Source organism: Danio rerio, chromosome 4, assembly GCF_049306965.1.
Source record: "Danio rerio strain Tuebingen ecotype United States chromosome 4, GRCz12tu, whole genome shotgun sequence".
Taxonomy (NCBI): Eukaryota; Metazoa; Chordata; class Actinopteri; order Cypriniformes; family Danionidae; genus Danio; species Danio rerio.
Window position 1 is genome coordinate 37,856,247 of NC_133179.1, and position 18,714 is coordinate 37,874,960.

The 18,714-nt window shown below is 42.9% G+C and overlaps 2 protein-coding genes, 1 long non-coding RNA gene and 1 pseudogene across 3 annotated transcripts in view; 2 read left to right on the plus strand and 2 right to left on the minus strand.

Moving 5' to 3' along the window:
• Positions 1-18,714, minus strand: part of LOC137491248 (uncharacterized) — a 697,259-nt gene that overhangs the window by 338,333 nt on the left and 340,212 nt on the right. The window lies entirely within an intron of this gene.
• On the plus strand, positions 11,198-11,342 carry LOC137494494 (U1 spliceosomal RNA; annotated as a pseudogene).
• On the minus strand, positions 11,583-18,260 carry LOC101883188 (uncharacterized). Its single transcript, XM_073947354.1, has 8 exons — positions 17,918-18,260; positions 17,469-17,831; positions 17,118-17,308; positions 16,697-17,033; positions 15,465-16,089; positions 15,052-15,240; positions 13,787-14,256; positions 11,583-13,665 (listed from the first exon to the last, which is right to left on the minus strand). Exons 1-8 carry the CDS (start codon positions 18,257-18,259, stop codon positions 12,523-12,525), a joined length of 3,660 nt encoding a protein of 1,219 aa, XP_073803455.1. The 5' UTR covers position 18,260; the 3' UTR covers positions 11,583-12,522.
• Positions 14,658-18,403, plus strand: LOC141381730 (uncharacterized). The gene is made up of 7 exons (XR_012402374.1): positions 14,658-15,247; positions 15,455-15,994; positions 16,277-16,348; positions 16,705-16,804; positions 17,137-17,299; positions 17,524-17,842; positions 17,920-18,403. It is a non-coding gene; the product is annotated as an uncharacterized lncRNA (long non-coding RNA).

Genomic DNA, 18,714 nt, shown 5'->3' on the forward strand with positions numbered 1-18,714 from the left:
AATAAGGGAGTGGCAAAATTAGAAAAAGATGAGAGAAGAACATCCAGTTCATCTAAGAAGTGACCTAATTTACCTGGTGGGCGGTAGATGACAACCACATTTATGTAGAAGGGGTGGATAATGGTGACTGCATGGAATTCAAAGGAGCTGATTGTTGGCAGGGACGGTATCAGAGTAAATTTCCATTCTTTGGAAATTAGTAGTCCAGTCCCACCCCCTCTCCCTGTCTGACGAGGAGTGTGGGAAAAAGAGAAATTAGAGTAGAGTAGCATGTGTAGCAGTGTCCTCCGGCCTCAACCTGGTCTCAGTTAGAGCCATGAGATTATAGTCAGAATATGTAGCTATGGAGGTAATAAAATCAGCCTTGTTAACAGCTGATTGACAGTTCCAGAGGCCCACGGAGAGAGAGAGTTGTGAAATAGTAGATACATGTATTGAACGAAGGTTGTGAGGATTACGCCTGCAGCGTACCTCCCGTGTTTTGCGAGTGTTAGTAACAACAGGAATTAGAAAACACATAATAAAAGTGCACTGACAACAAAAAAATAAGTGTAAAGTAAAACAATACAGTAAAGTACTCAAGTGCTTTGTCGGTGTCTTTGCTCGGTGGAGTCGCGCAGGTAGAGTCGATGGTCTTTACACTCGTCGGTCTTCACACGAGGCTGCCACGACCGCTGCCGCGGTGAACTAGTTGTTTATATAACCCCCAAAGCACTAGCTGATTGAATTCAGCTGGACACGCCTCGAGAGTCAAAACAAGGGCCGAAACTGAGGCGGACGACGCGAAACCGCGTCTGCGTTCGCTGCACAAGCTCTTATAGTAACCAAGGAAACAGTGGCTAAACAACTTCTAGTATTATACACAACTGAAAGCAAGTTTAAATGTCCTACAACTTTACACAAACAGCTGGAAACAAGTCCTCAAACCATACACAACAACTGAAACAAATCTTAAATGTACTTACAGGCTGCTGTTCTAGATGCTGCTAAAGTGCTTCTCCTGCCGACTAATGCTACCGTGCTCACTATATAGTGGTTACCTGGCGTTTGGACACGCCTCCCGAGTCAAAACAAGGGCCGAAACTGAGGCGGACGACGCGAAACCGCGTCTGCGTTCGCTGCACAAGCTCTTATAGTAACCAAGGAAACAGTGGCTAAACAACTTCTAGTATTATACACAACTGAAAGCAAGTTTAAATGTCCTACAACTTTACACAAACAGCTGGAAACAAGTCCTCAAACCATACACAACAACTGAAACAAATCTTAAATGTACTTACAGGCTGCTGTTCTAGATGCTGCTAAAGTGCTTCTCCTGCCGACTAATGCTACCGTGCTCACTATATAGTGGTTACCTGGCGTTTGGACACGCCTCCCGAGTCAAAACAAGGGCCGAAACTGAGGCGGACGACGCGAAACCGCGTCTGCGTTCGCTGCACAAGCTCTTATAGTAACCAAGGAAACAGTGGCTAAACAACTTCTAGTATTATACACAACTGAAAGCAAGTTTAAATGTCCTACAACTTTACACAAACAGCTGGAAACAAGTCCTCAAACCATACACAACAACTGAAACAAATCTTAAATGTACTTACAGGCTGCTGTTCTAGATGCTGCTAAAGTGCTTCTCCTGCCGACTAATGCTACCGTGCTCACTATATAGTGGTTACCTGGCGTTTGGACACGCCTCCCGAGTCAAAACAAGGGCCGAAACTGAGGCGGACGACGCGAAACCGCGTCTGCGTTCGCTGCACAAGCTCTTATAGTAACCAAGGAAACAGTGGCTAAACAACTTCTAGTATTATACACAACTGAAAGCAAGTTTAAATGTCCTACAACTTTACACAAACAGCTGGAAACAAGTCCTCAAACCATACACAACAACTGAAACAAATCTTAAATGTACTTACAGGCTGCTGTTCTAGATGCTGCTAAAGTGCTTCTCCTGCCGAGTAATGCTACCGTGCTCACTATATAGTGGTTACCTGGCGTTTGGACACGCCTCCCGAGTCAAAACAAGGGCCGAAACTGAGGCGGACGACGCGAAACCGCGTCTGCGTTCGCTGCACAAGCTCTTATAGTAACCAAGGAAACAGTGGCTAAACAACTTCTAGTATTATACACAACTGAAAGCAAGTTTAAATGTCCTACAACTTTACACAAACAGCTGGAAACAAGTCCTCAAACCATACACAACAACTGAAACAAATCTTAAATGTACTTACAGGCTGCTGTTCTAGATGCTGCTAAAGTGCTTCTCCTGCCGACTAATGCTACCGTGCTCACTATATAGTGGTTACCTGGCGTTTGGACACGCCTCCCGAGTCAAAACAAGGGCCGAAACTGAGGCGGACGACGCGAAACCGCGTCTGCGTTCGCTGCACAAGCTCTTATAGTAACCAAGGAAACAGTGGCTAAACAACTTCTAGTATTATACACAACTGAAAGCAAGTTTAAATGTCCTACAACTTTACACAAACAGCTGGAAACAAGTCCTCAAACCATACACAACAACTGAAACAAATCTTAAATGTACTTACAGGCTGCTGTTCTAGATGCTGCTAAAGTGCTTCTCCTGCCGACTAATGCTACCGTGCTCACTATATAGTGGTTACCTGGCGTTTGGACACGCCTCCCGAGTCAAAACAAGGGCCGAAACTGAGGCGGACGACGCGAAACCGCGTCTGCGTTCGCTGCACAAGCTCTTATAGTAACCAAGGAAACAGTGGCTAAACAACTTCTAGTATTATACACAACTGAAAGCAAGTTTAAATGTCCTACAACTTTACACAAACAGCTGGAAACAAGTCCTCAAACCATACACAACAACTGAAACAAATCTTAAATGTACTTACAGGCTGCTGTTCTAGATGCTGCTAAAGTGCTTCTCCTGCCGACTAATGCTACCGTGCTCACTATATAGTGGTTACCTGGCGTTTGGACACGCCTCCCGAGTCAAAACAAGGGCCGAAACTGAGGCGGACGACGCGAAACCGTGTCTGCGTTCGCTGCACAAGCTCTTATAGTAACCAAGGAAACAGTGGCTAAACAACTTCTAGTATTATACACAACTGAAAGCAAGTTTAAATGTCCTACAACTTTACACAAACAGCTGGAAACAAGTCCTCAAACCATACACAACAACTGAAACAAATCTTAAATGTACTTACAGGCTGCTTTTCTAGATGCTGCTAAAGTGCTTCTCCCTCTAACTAACTTTGCCAGCTAGTTGAGGCACAAGACGAAGCTTCCTCAGTGAATCACGAGGATCTTTTGTGTTGTCTTCGTGAAAGCGGTCATACAGAACATAGTGTTCTGCAGGACCAGTTATTGGATGACCATCCGGATCTGGACTTTGCTTTTTTGCAGTGAGCAATGGCAGAGTTACCTGTAATTTTCCTGATTTTGCTTTTGCAATATTTTCAGTGGTTGGTTCGAGTAACCTTCCCTTGAAAGGTGTGAAAGTTATGGGTTTCCTCAAATTTGTGTGGGTGGACAGTCCACGGGCAAAGTCACAAATAACAACATTAGGCAGATGCTTCCAAGACAGAAGCATATCTGCAAAATCCCGAGGACTTTCTGCTCGCAGATTACACTTTATACTGTAAACTATGCCACAAGGACACATGATGACAGCCCAACCTCCTGGAACAGACAAAAAAGATAAGCAAATAGTTAAGAAAACATAATCAAATCCCATTAATGACATTGGGACTTAAATGACCATAGGTTATGATAGAGGGCAGTGGCATTAACCTTAACAAAGTATACTTTTAAAAAATTTAAAGATGCAGTGCCTCAGAGATATAAATACACTCCCCCACACGGAAAGCAACAATAGGTGTCAGACGAGGCCACCTCCAACACCCCCCCAGAGCTGTACACCACCAGTCACTCCCCAATCAGTGCCAAGCAGAAAACAGGACCCATTATGTCTATGTGACTTTGTACATTTCTGATTTATTTGTAATATTTTAATGTGCAACATTGAGGTTTACCTGAAGCAGCCCAAATCTTTTCAAAAACCTTGTCATAGGCCTCCCTTGACCTCATCTCCTCCGAAAGTCGCAGGAGTAGATCTGTGCGAGAGCCTTTGGCATCTAAACCACACTCTTGACACAGTCTTCTTGTCACTCCCACCTATCACATAAAACACACGTTAAATGAAATGCCAACACTGACAAATAATACATATAATTAGCATTAAATATTTAACTTTCTGTTTTGAAAGTTTGTCCTTTAAGCGATCTTCAGAGACAGTTATTTCTGTTCGTTCTGCAGTTTTTGCTTTGTGCACTTTCTCAAATTCAGTGTTGAGAACAACATTCGCTATATGAGTCTTACTCCCGATCCAGGGTGCCCAAAAGTTGTAACTAGGTGTAACACAGAATGGATTGTTTTTTTGACCTTTAGGAAAAACATGTTAGTACATCAGTGAATTTAGATTGTACTCCTGAAAACACTTATGAAATTAAATAATGATGACATGCCATTCCAGATATAATAAATTTCCTTACTTGAAAAAAATCCTCGAGCAATTCGTTCTTCTGTCAGTGCCTTCCAAACATATCTAAATCCACCTCTCCATTAAAATCTTGTGGAGGCTGTGAAAGATCACTCACTAAAGAAAATAATTACTTACTATAAACTTACTAATAGTTTTACTAATAAGACTTACCTCTCTGCAGTAAAAAGGAAAGATACAGGTAACATGAAAGACACAGATGGATGGTCACCACAAGATACACATGAATACTTGTATTCATGGTCAGTTAGGGCCTCAAAATGCAGATAGCCATGGAGAAGAATAATTGCTGAGGGGAACTGTACACCTGTAGTTACCTCCAAGTACTCCACTACTCTGCTGACTGCTGTATGCACCTATGATAAAGAAATCACAGTTAATCAGTATGTATATAGGCAAGGCAAGGCAAGTTTATTTATATAGCACATTTCATACACAATGGTAATTCAAAGTGCTTTACATAAACAAGAATAAAAGAGACAAGTATAAGAAAATAAAAACAAAGAATAAAAATGATTTAAAAAAACAGTTAAAAACAGAAAACATAATAGTGTAAACTGTTGGACGTAGCACAGTGCTCATTCAGTAAAGGCACAGCTAAACAGATGTGTTTTAAGTCTTGATTTGAATGTGCCTAATGTTGCTTAACATAAAATCAACACTATGAAGAAATCCTATTGTTGTAAAAAATATTATATTGTATAACATATAATATATGAACTGGTAGGACAAAACATTCTTGCACTTTCACTGCTCTCATATGCGCAGCATTATCCTGCCCAGCCACTCCCCGCACCTGTGCGTGTGGAGCAGGCATGTCCAAACTACGGCCCGCAATCAGTTTTGTGGCGGCCCGCGAGGCTTTTTATAAATATCAATAGAATCTGGCCCGCTATTCAAAAATGAACGTAATTCAATAAATAACCACCGGGTGTCGCTATTACATGCATTCAATTAAGCAGCAGTTCTTGCTATGATCTATCTATCTATCTATCTATCTATCTATCTATCTATCTATCTATCTATCTATCTATCTATCTATCTATCTATCTGTCTGTCTGTCTGTCTGTCTACACACAGTTGAAGTCTGAATTATTAGCCCCTCTTTGATTTATTTCTTCTTTTTTAAATATTTCCCAAATGATGTTTAACAGAGCAAGGACATTTTTACAGTATGTCTGATAATATTTTTTCTTTTGGAGAAAGACTTTTGTTTTTTTTCAGCTAGAATAAAAAGCGGTTTAAATTTTTTTATGAACCATTTTAAGGTAAAAAATATTAGCACCTTAAGTCTTCAGAACAAACCATTGTTATAAAATAACTTGCCTAATTACCTTAACTTGACTAGTTAACTTGATTAACCTAGTTAAGTCTTTAAATGTCACTTTAAGCTGTATAGAAGTGTCTTAAAAATATCTAGTCAAATATTATTTACTGTCATCATGGCAAAGATAAAAATAAATAAATTATTAGAAATGAGTTACTAAAACTAATATGTTTAGAAATGTGTTGAAAAAAATCTTCTCTCCGTTAAACAGAAATTGAGGAAAAAATAAACGGGGGCTAATAATTTAGGGGGGCTAACAATTCTGACTTCAACTGTATATATATATATATATATATATATATATATATATATATATATATATATATATATATATATATATATATATATATATACACACACACGTGTCTGTGTGATGTATGTAAAATTTGGCCCACGACAACGTTTGTTTTTTTGCATCTGGCCCTCGGCCCAAAAAGTTTGGACACCCCTGGTGTGGAGCATAAGAACAGATATGAGGCCTGTTACAGGGCTCAACAAGCAAACAATTCAGTGTTTTGAATGCGACTCAAAAGGTGTTGGCGCTGGCCTTACCTTAAGCTCCCTAACGCTTCCAGGACCCAGACGGTGTGGCCACACAGAAGCTGCAAAATTCCATCTGGGTCCTGCGATGCAGCTGGCACCGCTGGCTGAGGCGACGGGCAACCTCAGCCATATCCGCCTCCATTGTGGAGGGGTAGGGGCTTCATGTTCATGTATTGTATCATGTATTGTATAACGATTACCTGAAACAGGTTTCTTATGGTGAGGCAGAGAGAGAGTTCAAGGAGGACATGGTCATTGAAGTTATGCAAACCATTAGCCCACTCTTGGTAACGTTACACCATTCCACAGAAAGGACAGAATTTGTAGTAGGTTGAAATATCTGCACATACAGAATGTAAAATAAATGGTTTAGTATCTTTTTCATAATTAAAATAAAATATGTAAGTAACAATTATCCACCTTGGACAATTCCTGTAGTTGTGAGAATTTTCGCTTTACGTGTAATGCAGACAGGATCACTGAGCAATGTGCGGTCTGAGCAGTGGTAGCACATTGTCTCATCAGGGATTAGGTGTTTTGGAAATTCCTTATAGTCTGAAGAAAGCCTCAAATGACTGGGAATAGTAGATGGTAGCTTTTTATTCATTAAGATGTATTGTACCATGCTCTTTACTTTAGCAATGTCCTTTGGAGGGTAATTCTCACTTTCATCACTTTCCTCCATCGCTGCTGCCTGAAATTCTTCAGCGCTTTCAGTGCTCCGAACTTTTCGGAAGAGTTCAGGGTGAATTTGAAAGAGGTTCCATTTTGCTATGTATTTATGGGTACATGATCTCTGGGTTTTTGCACAGGGGCAGTGCCATGAATTATTCTTGGTGTCATATGACACCATGACTCTGCCCAGTCTACTATAATATGATATATTAGGCTCAAAGACCGATATGAACATTTTTGTTGGTGGGACTCCAATCTTGGATTCAACTGACAGTGGTGCATTTTCTTCTTGGGCTAGTTTTTGACGATTTACACACTGTTTTATTTTGTCCTGCCCAAACCACTTGCTTTTAACCATTTCTTTTAAACTTTCTTCTGTGAGTGAAGGTGAGGTTAAAAATGTTTTGCAGTATGAAACTGACCGGAGGTGAACACATTTGTATGACAGCAGTCCACTTCTCCAAGCCAACTCCATATTAGTCTGGCACTCATTTAATTCACATGAAACACGATGTGGTTCCCGCCATATTTATATTTGCACATGGAGTGGAGTAGAAGCTCCATGAAAACTTTTGTGGACCATATAGACTTCATTCTGAGGGTCTATGCACTCACTGTCAAGATGAGATGAGGAAGTGATGTCCATCATTTTTGGGGTGTGTTTACGTTCTATATGTCTTTTTAAATTTTTAAAGTGGCATATCAAATCACATTTGGGACATTTCTTTAGTTGCTTTGGTTTTTTCCGACAATTTTTTTTAGGGCCTAGAAATGCCAGAAGTGGTGGGCAGAGCCATGTCAGTGGATAGAGGCACATGTGTGGCGGGCAGAGCCGTGGCAGTGGAGAGAGGCACATGTGTGGCGGGCAGAGCCGTGTCAGTGGAGAGAGGCACATTTGTGGCGGGCAGAGCCGTGTCAGTGGAGAGAGGCACATGTGTGGCGGGCAGAGACGTGGCAGTGGAGAGAGGCACATGTGTGGCGGGCAGAGCCGTGTCAGTGGAGAGAAGCACATGTGTGGCTGGCATAGCCGTGTCAATGGAGAGAGGCACATGTGTGGCGGACAGAGCCGTGGCAGTGGAGAAAGGCACATGTGTGGCGGGGCAGAGCCGTGGCAGTGGAGAGAGGCACATGTGGGCAGAACCGTGTCAGTGGAGAGAGGCACATGTGTGGCAGGCAGAGCCGTGTCAATGGAGAGAGGCACATGTGTGGCGGGGCAGAGCTGTGGCAGTGGAGAGAGGCACATGTGTGGCGGGCAGAGCCGTGGCAGTGGAGAGAGGCACATGTGTGGCGGGGCAGAGCCGTGTCAGTGGAGAGAGTCACATGTGTGGCGGGGCAGAGCCGTGGCAGTGGAGAGAGGCACATGTGTGGTGCGCAGAGCCGTGCCAGTGGAGAGAGGCACATGTGTGGCGGGGCAGAGCCGTGGCAGTGGAGAGAGGCACATGTGTGGTGGGCAGAGCCGTGTCAGTGGAGAGAGGCACATGTGTGGCGGGCAGAGCCGTGTCAGTGGAGAGAGTCACATGTGTGGCGGGGCAGAGCCGTGGCAGTGGAGAGAGGCACATGTGTGGTGCGCAGAGCCGTGTCAGTGGAGAGAGGCACATGTGTGGCGGGGCAGAGCCATGGCAGTGGAGAGAGGCACATGTGTGGTGGGCAGAGCCGTGTCAGTGGAGAGAGGCACATGTGTGGCAGGCAGAGCCGTGTCAATGGAGAGAGGCACATGTGTGGCGGGCAGAGCCGTGGCAGTGGAGAGAGGCACATGTGTGGCGGGCAGAGCCGTGGCAGTGGGGAGAGGCACATGTGTGGCGGGCAGAGATGTGGCAAAAGTTGTGGTGGCTTTAGTGTGAGGGGTTGGTGGTTGTTGTTTTTGTTTGCAGAGTCCTAAATGTTTAACAAAATCAAGTTTTCTTAAAATGGTTGATTTGCAGAAGAGGCAGTGATAATGTGGCTGACTTCTGCAGAGGCGTCCACATCTGTGTATTGTAAATTCTGAAAAAAAAGCAGTATAAGATTGCACTTTAAGTTTTCTTACAATTTTTCACTATAATCAGATGTACATTTTCAAATATTACCTTCATGCTGGACTGATCTATTAAAATGTGCCTGCAGATGTGATTGCACTTTTTTTAATCGTGTTGGTTGGAAAACTGAGGCATCACAAAATGGACAATGAAAATATGTGCAGCATTTGGTGCACTGTACAGGTACTGGCAGAGACCCCCCTTTTTGAATTGTAATATCCATCTAGGAAAAAAATACACAAGTCACAAGCAAATTATATTTGTTTTAACCTAAGAGAGCTCACAATGTAAATGTTATGCAGATTAATTGATATTTTAATTTCCAGAGATCTTATTTACAATTGTTAAACTGTTATTGTGTTACTGTTATTGTCTGTACCACTTTCAGATAGATAATACAGTAATACGTTCAGTAGACCTACATAGCACTTTAATATCTTACAATTAATAATTGCTTTATATACACAATACATTTTATTTTAACATTTTTACTTTAAAGTTTTTTATTTTGCCAGAAATCCTTGCTAGAAAAGTGTCCCAGAATGGTACAATAACAGAAAATAAGAGCACGCTGTAAATATCATAAAATAATGCTATCTTTTGACTAATTCAAATCAAACACTGAAATATTGTTTGTTAGTGTAATAAGATGTCACATTGATTTATGCCATAAAACCTGCTAATTTCAAGAATCGCTTTAATAAAATGAATAACCTTACTCACGTGTCCGATGTTGCTACTTCCTAGAAAGTGCTGCTCTGAGCGTGGGTCTCGATACCTGCCGCTTCACCCAACCCAACAGCAGGTGGCACTGTCTGAGAAAATGATAGGTCTGGAAGTGCTGGTCTGAGCGTGCAGGTCTGAGCGTGCGGTTGGGTCTCCGGGCCTGCAGCTTCACCCTACCCCCAAATGTGGGAATCTCGACTGCATAATTTCTGGTAGTGGGGAACTGCGTTCGTGCTCTCCCCTGAGCACAGTGGTTCAAGACAGAGTTCAGGCGGTAGCGTCGGACCCGGCTGTAGCGGTGCTTCCCTCTCTTCCTCGTCCTTTGCTAAGCCTCTTTTGCTCCAGTAGAGCTGCGCGCGCCTGTGGAAGGCCTGCCCACCCCGTCGCTAGAAGAGTCTGTTCTGACGCCAAAAACTACTCGAAAGGTCCCCTCTCAAAGCGGTTTGACCAGGTGAAGGAACACGCAAAGAGAGTCCCCGGTGGCTTTTGTCCGCCAAGCGAGTGTGCCCTGTGGAATGTCAGAATTTTATTTGCCGGCCTGCCGCTGTTACTGACGGAACGAATGCAGACCGTGTGAAAGGTCATCATTTTATCTGCCATTAAGTAAGCGAACGCTTCTGCTCGGATCAGAGGTAACTTTGTTTCAAGAACTGCAATCTTTTGCAGACGTCTGTGGCGTTTTGGGCAGAGGGACGGTTCTAAACCAATCTGAACCAGAGGCAATTTCGCAGCCAGCCGTCGGTGGTTTCCCGTCTCAGGAATGTAAGGTGCCTGCAGCGGGAGGTTGTTCCGTTAGCGCTTCCGCTTTCGTCAGTCAAGTTCTTTTGCGGAACGTTTGTAGATCCCGTCGTGTTCTTCAAGCTATGTCGTTTGAGCACTGTGCTGGTAGGCTGACGTAAGAAAACAGGACACGAAATATACAAGGCGAGAGTGCAAAGCACGGAGCTCTAGGCAAAGGCGGTCCGAACCGCAGCAAAGCAGGAGGTCGACATGTCCAAATAGACCAAATCAGAAACTAAGCAGAGAAAAACGGCATCTGTAGAGGAAGAAAACAGATGGAGGAAAAGAAAGAAAGAACAGGAGGATCCCCTCCCCCCATAGAGGGTCTGTTATCCCCAGATCGAGTGCGTCCAGTGGAATCCATGTGTTGGCAGCCCCAACTGATGACAAAACACGAAGCAAGCATCTGGAGGAAGCTCAAACTCTTCATGCGTTGCCACAGTTACTAGCGAGTGGTTTGCAAGCACAGGCACGTCTGCTGCAAGTACAGCGCCGTCAGGAGACAGGGGTTGCTGGCCCATTCCCCATGCTCGGTGGCTGGGCATCACCGCCCTGGAGTACGGCCGATAGAAAACGGCGGCTGCCATTTGCGCCGCCCGGCAACTCATACTTACCTGGCAGGGGAGATACCATGATCAAGAAGGTGGTTCACCCAGGGCGAGGCTTGGCCATTGCACTCCGGCCACGCTGACCCCTGCGAATGGCGGTGGAACGTATGGTAGTGCAATTAATCACAACGCGATTGGCTGAAATTCTATGCTTAGAGTCCTTCATTTACATATGTGTTCAAGACATTTAGTTTATTTATAACTCGAAAGCTAGGGCAAGGGAGGTGATGGAAATATCAGAAGAAGTGATTTAAGGTTGTACATGTAATATCACGTGTAATTGTTCACAATGTAAAAAATCACTACCGTCCTTCAGTTAATTTTCCAATGTGCTTAAATATGTCTCGTCTTCGATGCCCCTCCCCCTGTTTTTTTTTGACTCATACTTTAAAGTAGCAATTTATGTAAAGTTTATTGTTTTTAATGAAGTAATGTGATGTTTTATGTCTTTGATATGGTATGTTTTTAGTTTGTTTTCAATTAAATTAAATGACTGAAAATAAAGGTTTGTGGCCCATTCATAATTTGTTAAAAGTAATATTGTAAATAAACTCATCATCTTCTGTCCCCTTTTATAAAGTATCAGTTTATTTAAATAAAGCAGTGATTTTATTAGTTTTAACCATGTTAATTATTCATTCAATTTTTTATTTAAATAAAACAGGAAATTACTATGAAATTCCTGTCCTTGAGCCATTATTTTAAAAAACAAAATTTGATGATATAATATTATTTGAATTAAATGTATAAGAACAAAGACTAGTGTCCTGTATAAGCTACAGTAAATATATTTGTCAGTTTAAATATTTAACATAAAAATTAAATGTAACACTGCAGTTATATATAATATTATGTATATATGTTTATTGTAAAGGTTTATGACTTAGTTCCCTTTTAAAATAAAAATAGCATAACATTCTTTATGAGGGAAGTACAGATTTGTTTTGTTTTAATATGTTTGTAGCTCGTTTTTATATAATGCGGTTTGTAAAAGATCTGACAAATTCCTTTAAATTGTGAAACATTTGGAATTTATTTTTAAGAACTTACAAAAAGTATTGCTTGCAAGTAAATACAATATATGTAATAAAATATTAAATATATAAAAACAATAAACTCTTAAATATTAAATACAAAAATGTACTAAACTTGAATAAAATATAGAACAGATGCATGAAATTGCAAACAGTAATAATGTCGTTATATACATATTTACACTGTAGAAAAAACAAACAATCAAACAAACAATAACACACACAAATTTGTAACCACAAAAAACTATATATATACATGAAATGTACATTATCAAAAGAGTGTTTGAGTTCACTTCAGTGTGTCCACAACAGCCATGAAGTCTTCATAACTGCTGAACACTCTGTTTTCCAGTCCTTTGGAGGTAGACATCATTTTCACAACACAAAAGTTTTTCTTTTTGTATTTTTTATGCCCCTGAGTAGGCTGGTTACAGAGTGTGCAAATAGGCAAGTGGTGAACCCGAGACAGCTTTGCACCAACTTCACTTAGAGTGTCTGTTTTTTTTCTTTTATACACACAGGACCTGGACCAGAATGCAGGGGTGTCAGGCTGGCTGTAGGTGTTGGCGGAGGTAGCTGGGGCCTCTGGTGTATCTGTGGTGGTTGTTGGAGTTCTGGGCAGAGGTTTGAATATGGTTGATAATGCTTTCTGCTGGGGTAATGGGGTTGTATTGTGTTTTGTGGGGGATGGAGTTTTTGGAGCTGGCGCCGTAATGTCTGATCTACTCTTTAAGATCTTGGTGCCTGCTGTGCTGGGGATTTGCTTGTACTCCATTTCTGGGTAAGCAGGAGGAGGGAGAACCGACGGCTGACACTCTGCTGGAGGTAACTCTTCCGAGGAGACCGATGTGGTCTTTAATATAACTAAGGATGGCATCTTTGTTGCCTGCAGGTTGACCAGCCTCTCTTGGCGACGGATAAAATCTCGGACAGTCTTTGAATTAATTTTTGGTAGAGGAATCCCCATCTTGCTCAAAACCGGATCCTCCACCAAAATGCAGTGTTGGATTTTTCCATAAGCCTTTAGGATGGATGATTTTTCAGGGCTTGATCGGCTGGAACCTTGAGGTAACCCCAGCCACAGAAGTTTCACCAGCGTGTACATTAGCCGGTTATGAAGAGCACTGATGTCTTGTTGAGCTGGCGCATAGCGTTGGGCCATCTTCACTTTCTGAACTATGGCAGCTTCAACAAGATCATCTCTCTTCGTCCGGCAGTACAGTGTGTTGCCCCAGTGCGTCCTGTACAGCTGGTGAAACCTCTGTGGCTGCTTGTCGTGGTCCTCCACAGAATTCCATGCATCTATGATTTCATTCCTCTGGTCTGTCGTCAGGCTCAGCTTGGTTTCAGAGAAACCGATCTCCACCAGAAGAGAGCAGAATCTCTCCAGCTGCTGAAATCCTGGTAGGGGGTTGGAGCTGCAGGCATCCTCCTGATGAAAGGCACAATAATCACATAGTAAGTTTAAATGATTGCATATATTGTCTGGCTTCTTTTTTTAAATAATTAAGAGTAACAAAGTGATGCATTTGGACAAAGAGAAAAAGACTTACAAAGGCCGGAGGGTGAGCTGTGGTGGTTTCATTGGTGGTAAGAGTTATGTGGGCTGGGGCAACACCCAGCCCATCATCATTTGCCTCTGGGTCACTCTGGTAAGCCTCGTCATCCTCATCTGGTTCAGCCTGGTCTGGCTGAACCACCTCTTGCTCTGGACTTGGTCCATCATTTGAGAGATCAGCGAGGGAGAAGTTGGCACCAGATTCACCCGTGCTCTGGCTGAAGAGGTACTCCAAACCAAGCAGCTCGTTTGATGCCACAGCAGAAGGGGCACGGAAATTCTCCTCCACGGTTTCTCCAAACAACAGCTGGCAGCGGGTGTTGAGACGCTGGATTAGAGGTGCGGAGTAGGTTCTGTGCACTCGCCCTTTGCCACCATACACTGCATCAGAACTGCGGTCTGAGTTCCAGCGTGCAATCCCACTAATCAGGTACACCTGGAATGGACGTGCCGCACAGTGGGGACCTTGAAATGACAGAAAAGAACATTAAAATCATGTCATGGCCACACATACAGTAAAGGTGACTTATTTTAAAACAACGATGACATGGTGAAAAAATTTGAGAAAGCCAAGCCACCTTCATTTACAGCTGAAATAAGCACACCACAAAAAGCATGATTGCTTGCAAAGCAGGATGAGTATGCCAGGTGAGTATACAACACATATGGCTGGAACAGGTGAGCAGATGAGTACATTAAATGAGTATGCTACACTTCAGCTGGAGCATGTGAGTATATCAGGTGAGTATGCTACACTTCAGCTGGAGCAGGTGAGTATATCAGGTGAGTATGCTACACTTCAGCTGGAGCAGGTGAGCAGGTGAATATGTTAAAGGTGAGTAAGCCAGTGAGTATATCAGGTTGATAGGTGAGGCAGAGGTGAGCAGGTAATGATTAGCCCAGAGGATGTGCAGGGAAGCCTCTAAAAACTACAAAGCACACGAACTTACTTGAAGAATCCTTTACAGGAACAAGAAGGGATCTAAGACTGATTTAGTTGACCAGACGATGACACTGAGTGTCCGTGTGGAGCGTGACCTTGGTGTGTCCGTAACAATAAAGAGTAAGTGCAGTCACAGCATTTTATACATGTACAAAGTTGCACTTTTTTCTCCAACTCAATGCAATAAACAGTATGAAGTATAGAACACCTTCAAGGGATATTATAGGTGAACAAACTGTATGATTGGTTTCCTTAACCAGCTAAGTATAGTATTCAAGATATGGACTGAATAACTGAAAGCATATTGCTTAACACACCTGGTATCATGTGAGGCAGAAATTTGTGAAATCCCTCCAGACTGTTGCTTCCACGAAGACACTTGTAGTAAGGCACATCAACCCCATTGATGCTGGTGCTGCGAGCCACTCTGTACATGCTCATCTCCGGAGGATCCTGCATGCACTCCAGGTGCCGTTGCTGGGCCTCCCACATACTATCTATTGCTTCTGTTAGGTAATAATAATGTATGTATGAGTCAACATGTCACATTATAAATATATATTTAAAAAATCTTATATACAGTTATAAACAGTATTATATACAGTATTTATGCTAATAGTGTTGTACTTTATAGACCAATATACAGATGATGACTTTTTTGTGTACTTCATATACTTTGTGCTGTTTTCATTACTGTAAGTACTAATAAAATTTTTACAGGCTTATGTACCTGTTGACTTGAAGAGACTGACTCCACTCTCGTCCAGCCCAGCAGGACCCTTGAGCTCATCGATGGCGATCTGCACAAGTCGAAAGGTCTCCTGAGCTCCAAGAGTGACTCTCCGAACATGGTGCTTTAGCCGTTCACTTGAAACATACAGTCGCACCATATCTTCATCTGTCACTCTGTTAAAAGCTGTCGGATCCTTGGCTCTGACAGCCTTGATGAGCAACTCCAAGTCTGCGCGGTTGTAGGCCATCACCGCTCCTGCAAGGGCAGACTTGAACACTGCATACTTGGAGTGGCTGTCTGTGCGGATGGCAGCATCAAAGCGATGGATCCAATGGAAAATGTCCAAACGGACAACCATACCACCATCCACCCATGTCTTGAACAATGACTCCAAAGCTGTCGGGCCCTGTGCACGACAACAGCCACGGTCAACGTACAGGATCTTAGGGACAGGCTGATTGGCCAGCTGGAATCTGTCCATAACTCCCTGACACATGGGCTTCAGGCACTCAGTGGACTCCTCGCATGTAAGAATAAATGAGACTATTTGTGAGTACTCATTGCCAATGCTGGTGAACCACTCCGCTGTGCCTTTACCCTCCCCAGACAGCTTCTTGACCACCTGCAAGACATGAGAAACTCAGTTAGCCTAGATATTATTATCTGTAAATTAATCTCTGTATACTGCTAATTATATACCTTTATTTAAAAATCTGCATATGTTTAAAATAGACTGATTATGAATGTTTGAATATGTTATTCTGTCCTGTAGTTCTAAATCTGAATGATTTTACCTCCAAAAATCTTAGGGACTGGCAGCCTTAAAATCAATCTGCTGTGTCTTTAATATTACATAACCACCCCCGGGGTCGCAAAAAAAGGTAAGGCTGATAGCTTTTTATTTGCATTTTGTTGTTTTCATGTAACTGTTTTTTTCTTCTGTAGGTTATGGATAAAACATGGTAAATCTAGTAGTTTAATAAAAATTAATTTGATTTTTGGAAGAACATAAGCGACCCCCCCTCCACCATTGTCTTATGATCCCCCGGGGTGTCCCGACCCCTACTTTAAGAACCACTGGCCTAAATGAACAGTGACAAAACCTGTCATTCTACTCTATATGTTTTTGTTAACCACTCAAGTGTCATGCAGGTGTTGGAACAACATAATTGTAAGTTAATGAAAAAAATATATAAATTTTTAACAATGTTCTATATTGCTGTATTTACCTTTTTAGTGGAGTCCATTTTCAGCACTGTGCCAAAAGTGGACAGAATCTGGCTTCTGTAGTCCTGCACATTTTCGGCCTCAGCGAGAAGGAAGGCGTGGCGAAGCAGGTGAGCAGAAGGCATCTCTCTTTGAGGAGGTGGAGCCTCAAACTGGTGTCTAAAGGCTGACACAATCGCTCCGGGTTTTACCAGGGTCATCAGGAGGGTTGTGTACAGGTCCTTTCTGTGGAGATAATCCTCCACGTGGTTTTCCTGAACCTGCCGCCACACTTTTATCATAGTGTTCCCTTCGGTGCGATCCCGCAGAAGCCGGATCACACTCTTGTCTACACCACGCCTATAAAGTGTGATAATCAGTGTGTGATAAAACAGATGCTATTGTGGTAAATGTTAAATATATGCCACCTGTCAGTTTACTTACCTGTGTGTTAAAATCGCAGGGAACATGGCTTGGTGAGCCTCACTGAGCTGACAAAGGATTTCAGGATGCCATGCCAACCAACGACCCACCTTGGCACCAGCACCTTTCCTGCCTTCCTTTGTGCATGGCCCACAGCACAGGACCTCAGTCAGCATCGTGTACCAGTTGGCTACATCACAGATGTAACGAACCTGTAACATGATAAACCATTGTGTAATTTGAACTGTGTATGAATTTACATTTGTTGAAAATTGTCATTTAAAAAAGTACAATATGTTGCACTAATTGCAACTAAATATGATGCAGTGCACTAATTGCTGTAAAAATCATACAAAATGTAAACAGACAAACCTTGGTGTGGTATCCTGACTTGTAGAGGTGCACCTTGTTTCCACTACCCACACAGTCTTTACCACGGGGACACTTCAGTGAATATCTCCACACCCCAACTGGTCTCCAGACAAAGATGCGGCCCCGAAAGAACAGGTTTGGAGATGGCACAGTCCCGCTGAGGTAGCCTGGAGGTTCAGGGGGGTAAAACCACATTCTGTCCGACTTCATTACCCGCCTTCTCTTCAGCACACCTGTACTGTCCTGGTAGACCTGAATGTTGGTGAAGAGCCCTCTTTCTGTGTCATCCTTCACCCACGAGAGGTCAGCTGGTGAAATGCCATTAGGGTTTTCCCACAAGCGCACCCAACCCTCAAGTTCAACCTGCAATACATGTGAACAAAGATTATCTTACTGCTTTAATAACAATTCACTTTTCATTTGTGCACTTAACATGAATATTTACTTACAGAAGAGTCACTCATGGGTGAGGACATTGGCTCCTTGTGTTTGGTGGTGGAGGATGTGGAGGCAGACATGGAAGCAGTGGCTGATGTGAAAGCAGATGTTGAAGCCGTAGCTGTGTTGGCAGCCATGGCAAAGGTGAAAACAGTAGCAGTGGTGGCAGCCGTGTAAGAAGTGGAAGCCGTAGCAGTGGTGGCAGCCGTGTAAGAGGTAGAAGCCGTAGCTGAGGTGGCAGCAGTGTAAGAGGTGGAAGCAGTAGCAGAGGTGAAAGCCATGGAGGTGGTGGCAGCCATGGCAGAGGTGAAAGCCATGGAGGTGGTGGCAGCCATAGCAGAGGTTAAAGCCATATCGGTGGTGGAAGCTGTGGCAGCCTTGGCAGAGGTAGAAGCAGATGTTGATGTTGATGTGGTTCTTGATGATGGCACTTTTGACCTCGACCATGAAGGAACATCAGCTGTAGATTTTAAATTCTGTGTAAAAAAAAAATAAAACATTAAAATGTAAATTTAATCCAAAATGTTGTACATACAAATAAAAATAAGAAGTGACATAACATTTTATGTTTTGTATTCCATAAGACTTACCTGGTCCTTTTTGTCATATATGTATTTTCTAAACCGCTTCATCTGCACACTGCTGATGTGTGTAACAGGAGTGTGCAGCCAGCGGGTGACAGAGTTATGTGCCCTGAGAATTAGGTCTTTCTGATTGCTGCTAAAATCTTCAGGCCTGTCCATCAAGGCAGCACGCTGGCTGTACAGCTCCCACATCTCCTGAAATGTGTAGTTTTCAAACCCTTTCT

Bases quoted from the DNA above. Each gene is read 5' to 3' on its own strand.
- LOC101883188 (XM_073947354.1), bottom strand. From the start codon at position 18,259: ATGGCTTTAACCTCTGCTATGGCTGCCACCACCTCCATGGCTTTCACC. The intron at 16,090-16,696 runs GTAAATACAGCA...CATGTCTTGCAG, and splicing joins AAATGGACTCCACTAAAAAG to GTGGTCAAGAAGCTGTCTGG. The intron at 15,241-15,464 runs GTACATAAGCCT...ATTACCTAACAG, and splicing joins CAGTCTCTTCAAGTCAACAG to AAGCAATAGATAGTATGTGG.